Below are 18,380 nucleotides of genomic sequence, written 5' to 3' on the forward strand. Positions count from 1 at the left end.
TAATGAATTATATATGGTAGAGATAAAATGGTATAGTGAAGGACATTACTGTCAGGAGATCTTGACTCTAGTTGAAGTTCTGCTACTTACTGCTGCCTCGAACAAGTAATTTAACCATTCCAGGACTTAATTTCACTATTGTAAAACAAAATACTGACCTCGATAATCTTTACAAGACACTTCCAGCTTTAAAATTATATCATTTCATTGAGAGTTAAGAGCATTTTAATGAACTGTGGTTAAAAAATCTCTATGTGTTTATTTACACCCATACATACACATATACATACAGACACACACATTACTTTGGAGAACTGGGTTCCCTAAATAATGAACTGTAGTAAGCATATCAGTTACTTGTATAAAAATAGGTGGTGTTTCTAAAGTGCTAAAGCAATTTTCTTGCCATTTTACTATCTCCTCCTTCTTATTTATAATGCTAATTACTATGTAAGTTCATCCTTTATGCGAAAAAGTATACACATGTATCTGTATATCTGCCTGCCTGCCTGGTGTCGTGGCCCAAATTACTCACTAATACCATGTATGAAATAGAGAGTTCAAATAATGATAAATCATTATAGTGACAAATAAAATCAATATTCAAAATAGAAAAATTCAGGAATTCTATAAATACAAAATGACCAGCAAATCATCTCAGTCTAGTCATGTGCTTCTGAAAACGTGGAATGTCCTTATCTACTGATCACTTCGTCTACAGGTAAAGAAAAGCAGTACCTTTTTTTTCCCTTTAAGTCATGTATGCTATTTTCCAGCATGGGTACCCACCTCAGATTTTACTTTCTATATTTTGATCAATCACAGCCAATCACATAGCTGATGGACAGTACATTCAGAACTGTTTCTCTATGTCAAAATTCTAAAGGTAAGTTCTGCTTTTCACATGACCAACAGATATGCAAAAGGCCAGCTAAAATGGAAAAGCAAAATCTGAATGTAAGCCAAGATTCATCTATAAAGTTAGACCATTAACTTTCTTGGTTTCTTTACTACCATAAAATTCTCACAGTAATTTCAAAAAATTTAAAAACATGACTCATACAAATAAAGAATGTCAAAAATTTAATAACTCAATGAGGAAATTACTAAGATGGTAAAGCTGGTTAAAACATTCTGAGGAACTGGTCATTTACAGGTATTTAAAAAGGAAGGTTAGAATAAATTAAGTTACAAATAAAATGAGTTAACATCCCATGGAGCAAGAAAAAACACAGGACATGGAAAACCATGGAACCTTTAATCAACAGTAAACAGAGAATCAAACAAGGGTGCATTCCTCTTAAATAATTAAATAATTTTTGATGGGCCTGTTAACAATGTTTCAGTATGACACTGAAAAGACATGATGGGGCTTCCCTGGTGGTGCAGTGGTTAAGAATCCGCCTACCAATGCAGGGGACACAGGTTCGAGCCCTGGTCCGGGAAGATCCCACATGCCGCGGAGCAACTAAGCCCATGCACCACAACTCCTGAGCCTGTGCTCTAGAGCCTGCGAGCCACAACTACTGAGTCCACATGCCACAACTACTGAAGCCCATGCACCTAGGGCCCGTGCCCGGCAGCAAGAGAAGCCACCGCAACGAGAAGCCCGCACACCGCAACAAAGAGCAGCCCCCTCTCGCCGCAACTAGAGAAAGCCCACGCACAACAACGAAGACCCAACAAAGCCAAAAATAAATAACTTAATTAATTTAAAAAAAAAAAAAAAGACATGCTGTTCTCCCAGACCCTATGTGCCTTATTTTCATGTTTTGGAAAGTCTTTCTTACTTTTGCAAAGTACAGTGTTTCTTTTCCCATATAGTTTGCTATACCAGTATATATCAAAGATATAGCTAACGTGCTATGAGAAAAAAGAAGAAATAAATGAGGAGAAGATGAGTTTGTTACATAATTTCACATAAAGGCAACATATTTTAGTTACCTATGCACGGGAATTCCATACCTTAAGAAATTTAACTTGTCCAGTTATAAATGTCATAATGCCATAAAAATACGGTATTATAAATTTTAAAAATACTAACAAAGATAATTGTATAACTAAACGGAGATACCGTGCTCACTTTAAAATATGTTCACTGAAATTATGTATCTTTTAAATAATTATTTAAAGTACTGAGCCGTGATAAGAAATGAACTGCTTACTTCCAGAATCAGTGAGCTTGTCATTAATCAGTACTTTAGGATTTTGGTTGCCATAACAACGTAATACAACTTTCATCATTACCATAAACCCAGCACTTCTAAAAATAACTTATTTCAACATTCAGTTTCTGTGATCACTAAAATTGAGCTTTATTACAGTGCCACAGTTAAGAGTGCAATCAAACACGCCATAGGAGAAAAGAAGGTGTTAACAGTTTAAACCTGAAAAACTAAGAAAAAAATATACTTATAATAGACTGGTTTAAAAATGTACATTTTTGATTTCTCTTTATCACAATATACATACCAAAGATGCCATAGTGGGTCAGCTTTCTGTCATTCAGAGTAAAATTAAAGCATATTTTAGATGAGACCAAGGCACATATCTCACATAAGCCTTATCTATTACACATGCCTAACATTTCTGAGCTGCCTCTAAAAATAATAAAACAATGTAATCTCAACATAGAAGGAGTTAATAAAAATACAGTACAAGCTAGTGTTAAAGAGAATAGGCTCTGGAATACTGGATTCGATCTTGGCTCTGCTTCTTGCTAATTGTTTCACCTTGTTTCAATTATTTAACCTTTCTAAAAATGTCCTCTTCTGTAAAATGGAGGGTTAAGTGAAGGCGACCCTTTCAAGGATCACTCTAGTCGAGATGCTAAGATTAGATCGTAGAGGTTGGTGTGGCAATGATAGAGAGAGCAAGGGCGAAAACAGAATAGATCCAAGGCTAACATGATAATCCAGGCACAGATGATACCACCTTGGACCAGAGTGGCAACTGTGGAGATGGTCAAAAGTGACCAGAGTCTCCTCTCATATATTTCTTTCTAGATAAATATTTAATAAAATGGTTCCACGGCAATTTTGACTGCAGTTATGCTGAATTTACAGATTACTACACTACACACCCAGTTAGAGATGAATACCATGTGTCCATGTTGGAACACTGGAAATCTACAACAAACATCACACTTGATGATGAAACATCAGAAACATTAAAGTTCAAAATAAAATATGCACACTCACCATTACATCTACTGTTTACTTTGGAGCACCTAGCCAATACAATGAGTTTAGTCATAAAACTGAAAAAAATTAATGAAACTCATTAACTTTAGATGTCTGTACCAAAAACAAAAACTCAAGGCAAACAACTGATAAACTAATAGAACTAGGAGTTTAGTTAACTGGCCAGATTGAAAATTAACAAAAAATTTAGTACTTTCCCTGTACATCAGCAATATCTAATCAGAACATGTCACGGAAAATAAAAGACCTTATAAAAGCCACAGAATTGTTTCCTAGGAATAAACCCAGTAACATACATGGAAAATTATATGAAGAAACTGTAAATCTTTACTGAAAATTCTAAAAGAAGATCTGGATAAACAGGCATACCATGTTCATAGATGGGAATACTCACTAGTGGCTTTCTTATTTTCTTTTTGTTCATTTTTACATTAGCTTGGTGAATGCACTATGCACTTTAAAAGAATGTTATTTTCCATAGTTGTGTGTGGTATTCTCTATTGGGCTGAGATGATTAGCGACATTGTTCAGTTCTTTTACACTGAGCTAGTTTTCTAATTTTCCTATCAATTATTGACAGAGGAGGGTTGAAATATCAAAATAAATGTCAATTTATCTATTCTTCCTCAATTCTATAAACTTATATTTCATGTTTTATGAAGTTCTGCTACTAGTTGCCCATATTTACTATTATATCTTCTTCATGAACTAATCCTATAATTATGAAATATCCCTCTTTATCTTTGGTATTATCTGTCCATCAGTCTAATTTTTCTGATATTAATATCAGAATATAGCTACTTCAACTTTATTATAATTTTTATTTGCATGGTATATATTATACCATATTTTTAAACTGTGTCCTTATATTTAAAGTGGATTTGTTATAGACAGCAGACAGTTTGGTCACGTGCATTTTCACCCAATCTAATACCACTGCTTTTTAACTGGAATGTGTAGTTCTTTTACATTTAATATAGTTACTTATAAGGACGAATTTAAGTCTATCATCTTGTTACTTGTTTTATATTTGTCCCATCTGTTCTTTTCTTCTCTTTTTCTGCCTTCTTTTGATATAACAGTTTTTTTAACATTCTATTTTATCTGTTGGCATGTTAGATAATTTATTTTAGTGCTTGCTGTAAGGTTTACAATCTACCTTTAAACAATATTATACACTTCATGAGTAAACTTACAACATCACAACAGTATACTTCTACTTCCCTCCCACTCCATCTTTTGTGCTTTTGTAGTCATAAACTTTATTTCTCTGTGTTAAGAACTCCACAATTCAGTTATTATTTTTATTTCAAATGGTCTACTATCTTTTATATTTAGCATTTCCTGCACTTGTCATTCCTCTGTGTAAATAGGAGTTTTCTTCTGGTATCACTTTCCTTCAGCCTGAAGAACTTCCTTTATCATTTCTTGCAGTATACTGATGATAAATCCTCTCTACTTTTTGTGTGTGTGTGTGTGTGTGGTACACGGGCCTCTCACTGTTGTGGCCTCTCCCGTTGCGGAGCACAGGGTCCAGATGCGCAGGCTCAGCGGCCACAGCTCACGGGCCTAGCTGCTCTGCAGCATGTGGGATCTTCCCAGACCAGGGCACGAACCCGTGTCCCCTGCATCGGCAGGCGGACTCTCAACCACTGCGCCACCAGGGAAGCCCAATCCTCTCTACTTTTGTTTATCTTATCTCAAAATGTATTTATTTCACTTTCAGTTTGAAAAATACTTCTGATGAATACACAAAGTTGAAAGTGTTTTAACATCCACCTTTTTAAAGATGCTATTCTATTGTTTTCTGGTTTGAACTGTTTCTAACAAGAAGTCAGTAGTACACTTATCATTGTTCCCCACATATAATACATCTTTTTTTCCTCTGGCTGCTTTTTAAGTTTTTCTCTCTCTATCACTGGTTTTCAATAATTTAATTACGGTGTACCTTGGTACAGCTTTCCTTGTTGTGATTTATTTAGCTTCTTCAGTCTGTGGGTTCATGTTTTCCATCAGATTTGAAAAAAATTCTTTTATGCCTTCAAATTTTTTATGCCTCAATCTCACTATGACACTTCACTTACACCTGTATTAGAATGTTTATTATTATCTCACAATTCACCTAGACTCTCTTCATCTTTTTTCCAGCTTTTAATTTTTTCCTATCTGTGCTTCCATTTGGACAATTTCTATTGTCCTTTTTTCAAGCTGACTTATCTTTCGCTCTAGAATGTCCAACTGACAGTTAAGCCTATCCAGTGAGATTTTCATTTTAGATACTGTACTTTTCAGGCCTAGAATTCCCATTTTGTAAAATTCCTAACTTTTCCTCTCAATATAATTTTCCTTTAAGTTGTTGAACACACTTTTTAAAGACCTTATCTGCTAATTCTGTAAACTCTGTCAGTAAGTCTGTTTCTGTTGACAGATTTTGCTTCTAGTTTTGGTTCATATTTTCCTACTACTTAAAACCTAAGTGGTTTTTTTTATTGCATGCTCAGCATCATAAATGCCACACTGTTGATTGTCTGTATTCTGTCATTCTTACGAGTGCTAAGTTTTGTTCTGGAAGGCAGTTAATTTAGTAAAGATCCACGCGATCTTCTAGAGGTTTGTTTTTAAGCTTTATTAGTGTGAATCAAAAGTAGCCTTTACTGTAGAACAGACTAGCCTTACTTTTAAGGCTTGGACTTTCCGAGGTCTCTAAAGCACTGTTTGAGACTGTTTCCAATTAGTCGTTATTTCTCTGGTAGGCTAACCCCACCCCCACTCCCAAACCTGCATTATTTTTGTTTACACAGGTATTCCTGAGAGTTAAAGACAGGTGGCTTAAAAGGAGGCAGTTAAAGAGAAGAAAACTATTCTCTCACTGTTGTGGCCTCTCCCGTTGCGGAGCACAGGCTCCGGACGCGCAGGCTCAGCGGCCATGGCTCACGGGCCCAGCCGCTCCGCGGCATGTGGGATCTTCCCAGACTGGGGCACGAACCCACGTCCCCTGCATCGGCAGGCGGACTCTCAACCACTGTGCCACCAGGGAAGCCCCTACCTCTTTTAAAAAACCAAAGTAATTCTTTTTAAAGATACCTGCTTTGTTTCTAGCATATATAATAGAGGAAGATTCCTGAAAGAATCCTCAAATCATATCCACTTTTCCACAAGCTCACTTTAGGAAGTATCTATGGTCTCTTTATTTCTTAAATTACTCATATAAACAATTCTGACTCAGTAAGAAAAGACACTGAGAATATTTTATAAATATGCATAGCTGTGGTTTCTGTAGTCAAACCTCTATTTTTATACCATTAAAAGGTAAATGTTGGAGTCTGGCGTTGAAAAAAGAACAACGCCCTTCTAATTCATTACAAGGAGGGAAGAATTCTTTAAGGGTATTTTAATTTTCTATTCTTTTCTTTATTATCTATACAACCTCACTTTCTGGCTACCTAAATGTATTCAATAGTTTATGCCAAGGATGAAGTGCTCAGTCAAAATCTCCTTTGAAAGGCAGTCAAACTACAAGACAAGAGAAAGGGAGACAAGAATGACAGGTGTCCCAAAGGTACTGCAACCGCAGAGACAAGCAAAGTTCAGGAGAACAGAATATTAAAAAAACAAAATGAGACAGGAATGAAAAAAAGAAAGTTTTGCATTTCAAAGCTCTGTTTCAAAGAAACAATTGACATTTTAAATACAATATGAATAGAAAGAAATTGAGAACGTAAAGACGTGAAAATATTTTTGCTTAAAAATGCATTATCATTTTGAAAAGGTTCAAAATTTAACTAAATGAAAGTTATCTCCTATTATTTCAAATGCTTTATAAATAAGATCAAATATAATACTATGCCTATACAGTAGGAGGAATAAGAACAGAAAGTATTTTTGAGGGTAGGACCTGCCATCAATCAAAAAAAGGGGAAAAAGCAGTTAGAAAATCTGCTTTAATGTTGAATCTTAAATGTGTTAAATGACTTACATTTTCATAGCAACCTGATATTTAAAATAAGTAGCCAAACTGATACCATAATTTTTCTTCTTAAAAAAACCTGAAAATACATTCATAGGTTACATTTCATTTTAGAATACTTTGCAAAAAACATTTTAGAAATTTTCTGAATGAAAAAAGGGGTAAATAGGTACTGACCAATTCTTAGTTGCACTATTATTTACATAAACCATATGTATATCTCAATTTTTTAATGTCATTATAATTAGTATGAATTTATAACAGGATGCTAGGTCCATACTATACAATCAAAATACCTTGAAAATAATTTTTTTTCTTATAAATGTGCTTGGCATTTAAAAATATGTGACTCTTTACCAGCTAATTGGGACCAAAAAATACTTACTTCACTGTGGCACTTAGAAGAAAGTTCAGCTGTGGCATTAACAGGTTGTCTGGGGCTGACAAATAGCGATCAAACTGAACCTAAACAAAACAGAGAAATCCAAAACACAAAGTGCATATATCTGCTAACAGACATCCCAAATAAGCATCTCTTTTAAGGATTAAATCTTAGTAAAAATTCCATATTCCAAATAACGAGTTCTTCATGATCAAAATGAGCTATTCCTTACACATTTTAACTAAAAACTCACTGGAAGTGTCAACTCTTTAATGCAGTCAGTATCAGCAATACCTACTTTCAAAATTCTGATCCAAGCCATTTATCCTGATCTCCCTCACCAAACTTCTTGGGTAATAATATTAGCAAGAAGTAAAGTCTTCAGATTTCAAGTCTACCTTACTTTCTTAAATGCAATGTATCTCTTAATTATTCACTCCTCTATTCACTAAATTAATATTTATGGAGTGCCTGTTATTGGTAAGGTGCCATATAACATAATGTAAATAGAACGGTGAGCAAAAGAGGGCAGTCCCTAGCTTCACAGAGCTTATGGCCTAGTGAGAGAGGTAGTGAACAAATAATAATGTAAATAAAGGAAAAACCAAAGTACTACAAACACATCAATCAGGAGGACACAGACCTAACCTGTATGTTTGGCAAAAGCATTTCTGAGGAAAGGTCGTTTTACGTGAAATCTTAATGATGAATAGATGTTAAGTGTGTAGTGGGGCTGGTGTGGAGGAAGGCTTAGGTGAGAAAGAGGATGCCTACCAGAGATCACTCCATGCAGGACTTGCATGGTTTCTAGAAGATTTTAATTCTTACTGTAAAAGCATTAGGAAACCATCGAACAAGGGAAATCATCTGATTTAAATTTTAAGAAGTACATCTGGCTACAGCAAGAAGAATGGAAGGGGAGGTTGTAATAGCAGATGCAAGGACACCACATAGGTAGCTCTTGCGGCATCTTAGACGCCAAGGGCAATAGGGGTGAAGAGAAGATTAGATATCTGAGAGAATTAGAGAGCAAAATCATCAAGATTTGGTTAGTGACAGACAGGATAAAGGGGCTGACTCCCAGGTTTTGGATCTGTATAATTCACAGCATTATCACAATTCACGACTGTACTCTTTATATATTTATTTAGTTGTGTGATAACTGCATCTCTTACTAGATCATTCCAGTTCTCAGCATGATACCTAGATAATAGCAGATACTTGGTTAATAAATGCTGAAATAATTAGTGGACAGATGCTCTTATACTTTCTGAGTTAAGAACACTTGGAAAAGGACCTGGGGTTGGGGCTGGTGGGGAAGAGTTAGAAGAGCTCAGTCTGGGATATGGTGAACTGAGGTGACTTTGAAGCATCCAAGTTGGGGCACCAAACAGTTATAGATAAAACAATGGATCACACATAAAACTCAATCAAGAGTTTGTTTCTTTAGAGACACCTAAGATATTCAACTCAATTGTTTTTAAAGTTAAGATCAGGCATATACGAACCTGTAATAGGGTTTAAATATATTTTGTGAGTTTATATTATGAACTGGATATGCGTCACTGGAGAAGGAGAAATAGGCGGGATGCACACATTTACTAAGTACTAAGGTTACTGATCTCTGCGTAGACCTATATCCTAATTTTGCTGGGGTGGGGGTGCGGGGGAGGGCAGTAAATACCTTAAAGTGGAATTACTGGGCGGTATAGTGAGTGTACATTGAACTTTCTAAGAAACTTATCTTTTTTAATGAATGTAAAATTTATTCATTTATTTTTGCACTTTTCAGAATCAAATCTTTGCATTTCTACAGTTTTTACTGTTATGTTGGATATACACAAGTTATGACTTACTTTTTGTATACTGTCTTTTATCATGACATAATGTTATTTATGATATTTAGTGTTTTTAAAATCTACCTTGTCTAATATTAACTCTGTCAGCTCTGTATTCTTTGCATTTGTTGGGTATCTTGTGGGTCTACCCTTTATTTTCAGTTAAATTTAGCTCTGTCAGATGATAGACAGGAAAGCCCTGGCATCAGAGAAGTCACCCAAGAGAACTATTTATCGAAGTCAAACCACTGTGGCAGTGAGTATTGAAACACATAGGATAGGCAGTACATATAGTAGGTAAGAGCATAAGTACTGGGTTGAATGGGGTTGTTAGGAGGATTAAAGAGTTAGTACATTAAAAATGTGTGTCATGCTCAATATATGTTAATGGATGTTGTCATTACTTACTGTTTATTATTACTACCACTAGAATTTGTATCATAAAGCTTCCAAAGGGGATCATTCCTGTGAGGACTAAATGAGTGTCATCCAACTGATGGCTGTGTGTGCGTGTGTGTATACATACACACATATATAGGCAAAGTATGTACTTAAGATGTGGAAACATGCTACAAGAAGTGGTGCTCATGCAGAAAGGGATGTGCAAGCCAGCTCATCACTTGAAAAGAAGGTAATAAAGTGGAGGTTCGGTGAGCATCACAGTCAAGAGTAATATTTTAAGATTGGAATCCAATTTCAGTTATCAACTCAGGAAGAAGTCAAGAACTATAAGCCCAGGATCACTGACAGATGGACGTCTATGATGATATATAGCTAACTCCTTCGTGTCTCTCATTCCTTTCTCCATTAGGTTAGGAGTAAAACTCTGAAACTGAAGAAAATCTAAACAGGAATAATGACACTATTAGGGTATGGTGCAATATTACTACAAATGTTATGCCTTGGTCAGATCTGCTTAGTTAAAGGAATACATGTGCACTCATTATGACTGGACCCAACGTGAATACTGCATATGAAGAGATAAAATTATCACCCGAGACAAAAATTATCACACAGGAAAAAATAGGAAGAATGTTCCATAAGGAAACGTATGTTGAAATGCTTTATTATGTACTTACCATTGCAGCCTTCAGTGCCACAGAATCTAGGTTGGGAAAATTAGCTAAAGGGCCCTTAAAAAAAAAAAGGGACAAAACCAAGATGAAAACAGGTGCTATATGTTACAATTCACTTCTCAAATACAGTCCATTAGTAGATGGCCCGAATTTGAAAATTTAGCTTATTTCCAAAGAACTCAGGTGTCCTATCTCCAACCTCAATTAAAAGAGGGACTGTGATTTGTTCATTTTGTATAACTAGCGTGAAGGCACTCAATAATATTTGTTGGAGAAGCACATAAGTTTATTAACAATGGAAATAAAAGGATACTTCAGATTTAATCATAAGCAAGAAAAAAAGGGCAATAAAGCACTGAGGAATGGCAGTGAGACATGGGGGCTTTAAGAGTTGCCTTGATAACTTTAGATAATATAAAAAGGCAGCAGAATTTGCTCCTACTGGTAGAAATTTGCTTATTACCTTATCAAAAGAAAAAATTCAAACCTTGTCCCTGGGCTATAAAATATTCATGTTAATGTTATTTAAAAGTATTTTGCTTTTTAAAGAAAGAGGCTTACATGGTTTTCTAGGGTTCCCACCACTCCATTTTCTAATTCTACTGGAGTTCTATAACTTAAGATCAGATGTTAGCCCCAGAAGTATTTACCTTTCCAAAGTAATAGACCATGATTTGCTAAATTAAAAGGGGGGATGACTGCTATTTACATAGTAATCTATGCATTTAATAAATCAATGGTGATAAAGGACTAAAAAATTTACCAATGAGTATTCTTTATATATTTTTCAATACTAATTTTTGTATATTTTCATTACTTGTAACCCAAACTATCTATAGTAAAAAGGATAGTATTTTGGGACACCCTACTATATCTCAGATAGTCCTCCAAGAACTACACAGGTATTATCTCAATCTTAGAACAATCCTATGTTACAGATATTATTACCCTCAATCTACAGATGAGGAATCAGAGAGAGAAGTCACCTTCCCAGTGAAAAATTACTACTAAGTGTCTAGCTCTAGAAGCCGTACTCTAAATTGGTGTATCTCTCTAGTTAGGAAGATCCATGTGCTTACCTGTTCGGGTTTATGTTGCTGTATGGTGTTATAGATATAACTCACGCCTGCTCTAGTTAAAACATAAGAAGCTTGCTCATTTATAAGTGTGTCCAAATGTGCTTCAATCTAAAATAAAACACAATTAAAAGAAAATATTTTAAAAGAAGAATAAGACTGATTGAGAGCAGTAGACTAGCCTGGAGTCTTAGCTCTTCATCATGGACGTGTTCCTTGCAGCGGCTATGAGGCCAAAATATGAAGGATAGGGACTGCTCCTGTACAAAGACTTTTCCTTCCCCAAAGAGGAAGTCCTCTTACAAAAGGGAGGGAAAGTCTTACTTGAGGATTCCAGGACTAGCCACTAGTCGAAAAATTTGGGTTGCTTCTTGGCTCTTTTAAAAGCTGGTATTAAGCAAGACACAAACAAAAACTACTCATAAACAACAGTGTAAAATAAAATACTTAGACAGAATTCTGGGAAGATGAGGACCTGATGTCCCTCACATCCACACTGCCTCATGCTCCCAACTTGCTGGACTAACTCAACCAATCAAATACATCATCTGGAGAAGTCTGAAGGAAATCCCACGGGGGCTGAAGCAGTAAGTCCTCCAGAGAAAAGCGGATTTGCGACAACTAGGGGACTGTTGAGGAACCAGCAGAAGGCTGGGCAAAGATGTCAAGTTCAGGAGCTGCCAGCTAGCAGGTGGGACTTGTACGTGGTCACACGTTTGGTGCTATTCTTGGGGAAGCCACCTAATGCTCATGGGGGCAGAAGCCACAGAAGGAGACTACCTGATGGGCTGAAGTATTCCCAGGTGGGGAGAAGTGGCTGCTCCTTCCTTTAACCAGTACAGGCCTGTAAGTCTACAGATCTTCCTGTTACCCCTCACTGGACACTCCCCTCAGTTTTACCAGCTTGTTTACCAGTGGCACAGTCTGCTATTAAGAGATGCTATCTGCCGCCATCTGAATGTTTGCCACCGTGCAAGTCGCTCCAGCAGCTGAGCCCCTCCCCGTAAAAAACTTACAACTGATTTAAAAGAGGTGAGTAGGTTCTATGAGAAAACCCACCTGAATAATGAGAACAAGTATCTTTTCCTGAGGCAACACTACTGAAAGACGCAGGGTACCTTAGTTTTTTTTTAAGTGAATGCCCAAGAAAGTACAATTAGAACCTTAGAACCCTTACTTACTAGTCCTACTGGAAAATCCAAGAAAAACAAGATTGCAAATGGAAATATTTAATGAAAGAGTTACTGCCAAGAAGCAAATTAGTATCTGAAAGAAAAGTGGAAGAATAGTAATACAGAGTAAATATCAAAGAAATATATTAAAGGGAAGAGATTTAAACAGAAATTAGAAGGCAAATTTAGGAGATAAAGCCAACTAAGGACAGGAGCTTCAGAATATAAAAAGTAACAGATGGAGAAGTGAACAGATAACAGAAAACTTTACTGAGCAAACAACAAAAGGGTGGAATCTTCAGACTGAAAAGACTTTGCAAAATCCAAGATGGAAATAATAGAAAAAGAGACATACCAAAAAATATCCTGAGGAAATATCTGAACTCAAAGGAAAATCCTCGTAAGCTTCCACGTGAATAAAATAGGTTATCACAAACAACAGAGAATCAGACTAGCCTAGATTTCTTACTTGAAACACTGGAAGAAGAAAGAATGGAAGAAAATTAATGGACTAGTGATAGAAAAGATCTGAAAATCAAGAATCCTTTACTCGACAAGGAAAACTATCACTGTGGGGCCCGCGCCTTCCAGCATCCACACCCTTGCCCGGTCCTCTCCACACTGACTCTGGCTGGTCCACGTGACCAGTGCCAGCCACCAGCCCATCAGCAAGAATGATGCAGGCTCAAGAAGCACTTACATGGTGGGGCTTGTCCTCTTGGAATGCAAAAAACAACTTTGGAATATTTGAGAAACAAAGATAACTGGTGATAAAACAGATTGCTGGACCAACTGATATATGTGCACGTCTTGAGAAGAGATTTAGACAAATGGCAGAGTTTCGGGTTGAATTAGTGATAAATACATTAAAAACCAATGACTATTTTTAAAAAAGATTTTACTAATTATACTTAAACAATTATGCAAAAAAGAAAAATTAATCATACTTCATTATATTTCTTTTAAAAGAAAGAATTAGAAAGTAGAAAACATCACAAACTTAGAGGTCTCAAACTCAGTCCTTAGAAAAACCCAAAATGACAAATTTTTACTGTAGCCACTGCCAAACTGTTTATATACTTGTGATAACAAAGAAGACTCAGGGTTGTTATTGGTTTTTTTTTGAAACATTCTATCTACCAAAAATCACTCTTTCAAAACCAAAAGCCAAGTATCTGGTAAATTTTATAAATGGCCTTGTTGTGACTCTTAAGTGATACCATTTGGCTTATAGGACCAGAGCGATTGGCATAACAAACTGTAATGTTGTGCCTAACACTGATTTACACATAGATAAAAATATATCTGTCCTCTGCAACACCTTCTGCACTAGCTACACAGCTTGGAAAATATAGCACGTTATTCACAGTATGGAAACTGAAATCTGCATACAGAATAACAGTTCAAATCAGTCAGAAAAGCTCCATTCTAACACCACATACTATGGCTTGAATAAAATATCTTACCTGTTACATATTCTGGCTTCTCCAAAACAAAACTGAAATACTGAATATGCATGGGGGCAGGGAGGGGTTCTATCAGACTATAACAAGGGATTCGTATAAATCAGGTCACTGAAATTATCTTAAAGCCAGTAACTGAGATCATGTATAGCAAAAAGATTTCATCACAGTGAGCAGTCACTTTATGGCAAAATTAACCTGGAACTGTAGCATTTCCAGACGTCTGTCGGTGAATTCAAACAGAGCTAATGTTGTCTTCATCATATACAGTGAATTGACCATAAAGGTGGCCATGTCAGCTGTGCCTAAATTGCTGGCTGATACAGTACACATCTGGAGGAGAGGATCCAAGACACATGATAAAACCTATAAATGAAAAATAAAATCAAATGTATTCCTTATTTCCCAACCAGTGATACGGGTCTGTGTTAACGGCACTTCAGAATGAATGTCAAACTAATGGGGAGCGGGCCAACTTACAGAAGCGCATAAGAAAAAGATTAAATGGTACCGCAACTGTAATAGTTTTTAAAACAAGCATCACTGAATATATACTTTTTAAATTAAAGGGAACTGGTTTAATATCTGAAGGAAAAAGCAATGAGAAGGACTGTCAAGATACATGGGCTATCAAGTGCCAGAATTTCAAAAGAACGTACAATAGAGGAGCAGTAAGAATCATTAAACGTGAATTTACAACCTACCTGCACAAAGTCAGCCTGACGGGCATCTAACGGTACAACTGAAGAATCGTGAGATGCCAAAACTTCACGCAACAACATGAGTGTCTGATTTAATGCAGAACTTGGTCCAAGATCAGGTGGTGGGAGTTCAACCTAAAATGAAGGATGACTTATCCACTGCTTGTATTTTTCTACTAAATTATAGTGTCTACATAAATGCCAGTTCACGGTAAAATAGTTCATATGAAAGATGTAAAGCTTTGCTGATACATTACAAAATCTACAATCTAGCAACAGCTTATTTTTTATCCTACTAATCAAAATCAGCACAGAAAGTGACACAAGTTTTTTGTTAGATTATCTCAGAATACATCACAATTAAAAGTACAGAATTTGAACTTTAATTCAAAAATTACATGGAAATTTAGCAGTCTTTGAATTGTAGAATTATATTTTCATATAGATTTGAAATGGCCTGTTTTGTTTTTTAGCCCAAGTCTTAAGAAAGTAATCCAGAGACCAGCACTTCACCTACTATAATATTATTGAGAATCATCACTCACCTGCATGCCCCAATGTCAGATACTGTGGCTCAGTATGTATAGGTTCAGGGTCTAGAAATCTATCTTTCAACAAGCACCCCAGGTGGTTTTCAGGACCCTGGTCCATGAGCCACACACTTCACAGAAACAGTACAACACTGCCACTAAAATCCTGAATTCTGGAGTTAAAGAGATTAATTTTACATTTTGTAACTAGCACTTACTAGTTGTGTGACCTTGGAAAAGTTATTTAAATTCTCAGAGGCTCAGAGGGATTCTGTAAAGATTAAATGGGATTGCTGCATCTCAACTACTGAGTAGAGTATCTGATACTTATTAACTGGCTACGTTCATCATCCCTACTTGACACCATCATGATACCTCAGAAGAGGTGCCTGAGAATTTTTTAAAACATTTTTCAAAGTACTTATAATACTAATATAGTCACATTTTGTAAATGAAACAAAATCTGGTACTCAGAGATCCACGTAACACTACACTCTCATGTCAGGTAGATAGAAAGGCATAAGAATTTTATAATATCAGTATTTATATTAAGAATGTTTCATGTATAAAAGTTAATACATAAGTGACGTCAGCAGGAATGGCAAAGTATGGACCTCTGAAAATCCTCCCTCCTTCATAAAAGCAACGAAAACAAAAATTATGAGACATGCCAACAAACAAAAAAGTATGATCATTTACAGAAAAAACAATCAATAGCAACTCCCTGAGGAAGCCCAGATGTTGGAAATACTAGTCAAAGACTTTAAATCAGCTCTTTTAAATATGTTCAAAAACTAAAGGAAACTGTTAATGAATTAAAGGAAAGTATGAGAAAAAAATCTTACAAAATAGAGAATATCAATAAAGAGATAGAAATGGTTTAAAAAAATAACCAAACAGAAATGTTGGAGTTGAAAAAGCACAAAAACTGAAATGAAAAATTCACTACAGGGAATCAACAGGAGATCTGAACAGACAGAATAAATAATCAGTGAACTTGAAGACAGGTCAATTAAGATTAACTGCTGTGAGGAATAGAAGGAAAAAAGAATGAAAGAAAATTAACAGAGCCTCAGACACCTATGCAACACCGTCAACATCATCAGTACAATGCGGATCTCAGAAGGAGGAAAAAAGGGGGCATGCAAAAAGAATATTTAAAGAAATAGTGGGAGAAGACTTAGCAAATTTGATTTAAAAAATTAATCTAAACCTCCAAGAAGTTCATGAACTCCAAGCAGAATAAACTTCAATAGATCTACACTGGGACACATAATCAAACTGTCAAAAAAGAGAGAATCTTGAAATCAACGAGAGAGAAGTAACTCATTCTGAACAAAGGATTCTCAATAAGCTTAACAGTTGACTTCTCATCAGAACACATGGAGATTAGAAGGCACTGGATGATATATTCAAGGGCTGAAAGAAATATACTGTCAACCAAGAATTCTATATTCAACAAAACTACTCTGTAAGACTGAAGAAGAAATTAAGACATTCCCAAAACTACTCTGCAAGAATAAAGAAGAAATTAAGACATTCCCAATAAACAAAACAAAGAATTCTTTACCGGCAAACCTGCTCTACAAGAAATATTAAAGGGAATCCTTCAAGCTAAAATGAAGGTACACTAGACAGTAACTCAAATTTGCAAGAATAAAGAACAGCAGAAGTTTCTGGTATCAGTAAATATAAAAGGCAGTTTAATGTACTTTCTGCTTTTAACTCCTTTTTCTTGGATTTAAAAGACAACTGAATGAAGCAATCATTTTAAATCTATGTTGATAAGCACACAAGGCAGAAAGATGTAATTTGTAACAACAGTATCATAAAGGAAGGGGAAAATGGGGCTATACAGGAGCAAAGCTTTAGTACACTATTGAAAGTAAGTGGGTATTGATCCAAACTAGCTAGATTATTAAAAAATTAAGATGGTAATTATTATTCCCAGGGCACCACTAAGAAAATAACTAACTACACACATACACATACATATATATTTACATAAACAATAAGGGAACTAAAGCAGTGTACTAGAAAATATTTACTTAACACAAAAGAAGGCAGTAATGGAGGGACAGAGAAATAAAAACACTTAGAACATACAAAAATATGGTGCAAAATGGAGGACATAAATGCTACTTTATCAACAATTAAATTAAATGTAAACATGCTAACCAAAAAAGCAGAGGCTGGCAGATGGATAAAAGAAAAAAGAAATACATTGACCCAACTATATGCTGTATTCAAGAAACACACTTTAAAGACAAAAATAGACTGAAAGTAAAAGGACAGAAAAAGATATATCTTGCAAACAATAACCAAAAGAGTGCTAGAGTAGCTATACTAATTTCAGACAAAGAAGACTTTAAGACAAACACTGCTGCTAGAAAGGAGGGCATTTTATAATGTTTATTATAAAGAAGATACAACAACTCTAAACATACATGCATCTAACAACAGAGCCAAAAAATACATGAAGCCAAAACTGACAAAACAGAAGGGAGAAGTATCTCTTGTGGCGAAGGAATAGTTATGTCGAGTTTGATACCTCCTTCAGTTTTGGTTCCTTTTTTCTATTACATTCAAATAAGACTGAACTTAGAAAAACTCCAAAATATGAAGTCATCTTTATAAAAGTATTTTCTACCCATTCATCCAATTTAAAAAAGGTATCTAGAATGTTGTTAAACTGATGGATGATGATTAACACAAGAATGTATTCAGCAGTCAATAAACACACAAAAAACTGTTCAACATCATTAGCCTTCAGAAAAGTACAAATCACAAATGAAATACCACCACACAACTTCCACAAAGGCTAAAATTAAAGACCAACAATATCAAGTACTGGAGAGGATGTGGAGCAACTCAAATTCCCACACATTTCTGGTGGAGTAAACTGGTACAACCACTTCGCAAAAATGCTTGGAGAGCTATGAAAGCTATCAACCCAGATATTCCATTACTGT

The 18,380-nt window shown here is 35.5% G+C and overlaps 1 protein-coding gene across 4 annotated transcripts in view; it reads right to left on the reverse strand.

Moving 5' to 3' along the window:
• The window catches only part of COG6 (component of oligomeric golgi complex 6), an 82,884-nt gene that overhangs the window by 26,844 nt on the left and 37,660 nt on the right, over positions 1 to 18,380 (reverse strand). For 2 of the 4 annotated variants that reach the window (XM_027116436.1, XM_027116439.1), the window contains exons 14-18: positions 14,882 to 15,013; positions 14,376 to 14,543; positions 11,546 to 11,653; positions 10,470 to 10,523; positions 7,556 to 7,635 (exon numbers count right to left, since the gene is read on the reverse strand). In XM_027116436.1, the coding sequence (XP_026972237.1) occupies positions 7,556 to 7,635; positions 10,470 to 10,523; positions 11,546 to 11,653; positions 14,376 to 14,543; positions 14,882 to 15,013 (542 nt within the window). Of the gene's footprint in view, positions 1 to 3,200; positions 3,260 to 7,555; positions 7,636 to 10,469; positions 10,524 to 11,545; positions 11,654 to 14,375; positions 14,544 to 14,881; positions 15,014 to 18,380 lie in introns of all 4 variants that reach the window. The other 2 variants (XM_027116437.1, XM_027116438.1) reach the window with 2 other exon arrangements.

This window comes from Aethalodelphis obliquidens, unplaced genomic scaffold (genome assembly GCF_003676395.1).
Source record: "Aethalodelphis obliquidens isolate GAN/ISIS:26980383/991018 unplaced genomic scaffold, ASM367639v1 scaffold16, whole genome shotgun sequence".
NCBI lineage: Eukaryota > Metazoa > Chordata > Mammalia > Artiodactyla > Delphinidae > Aethalodelphis > Aethalodelphis obliquidens.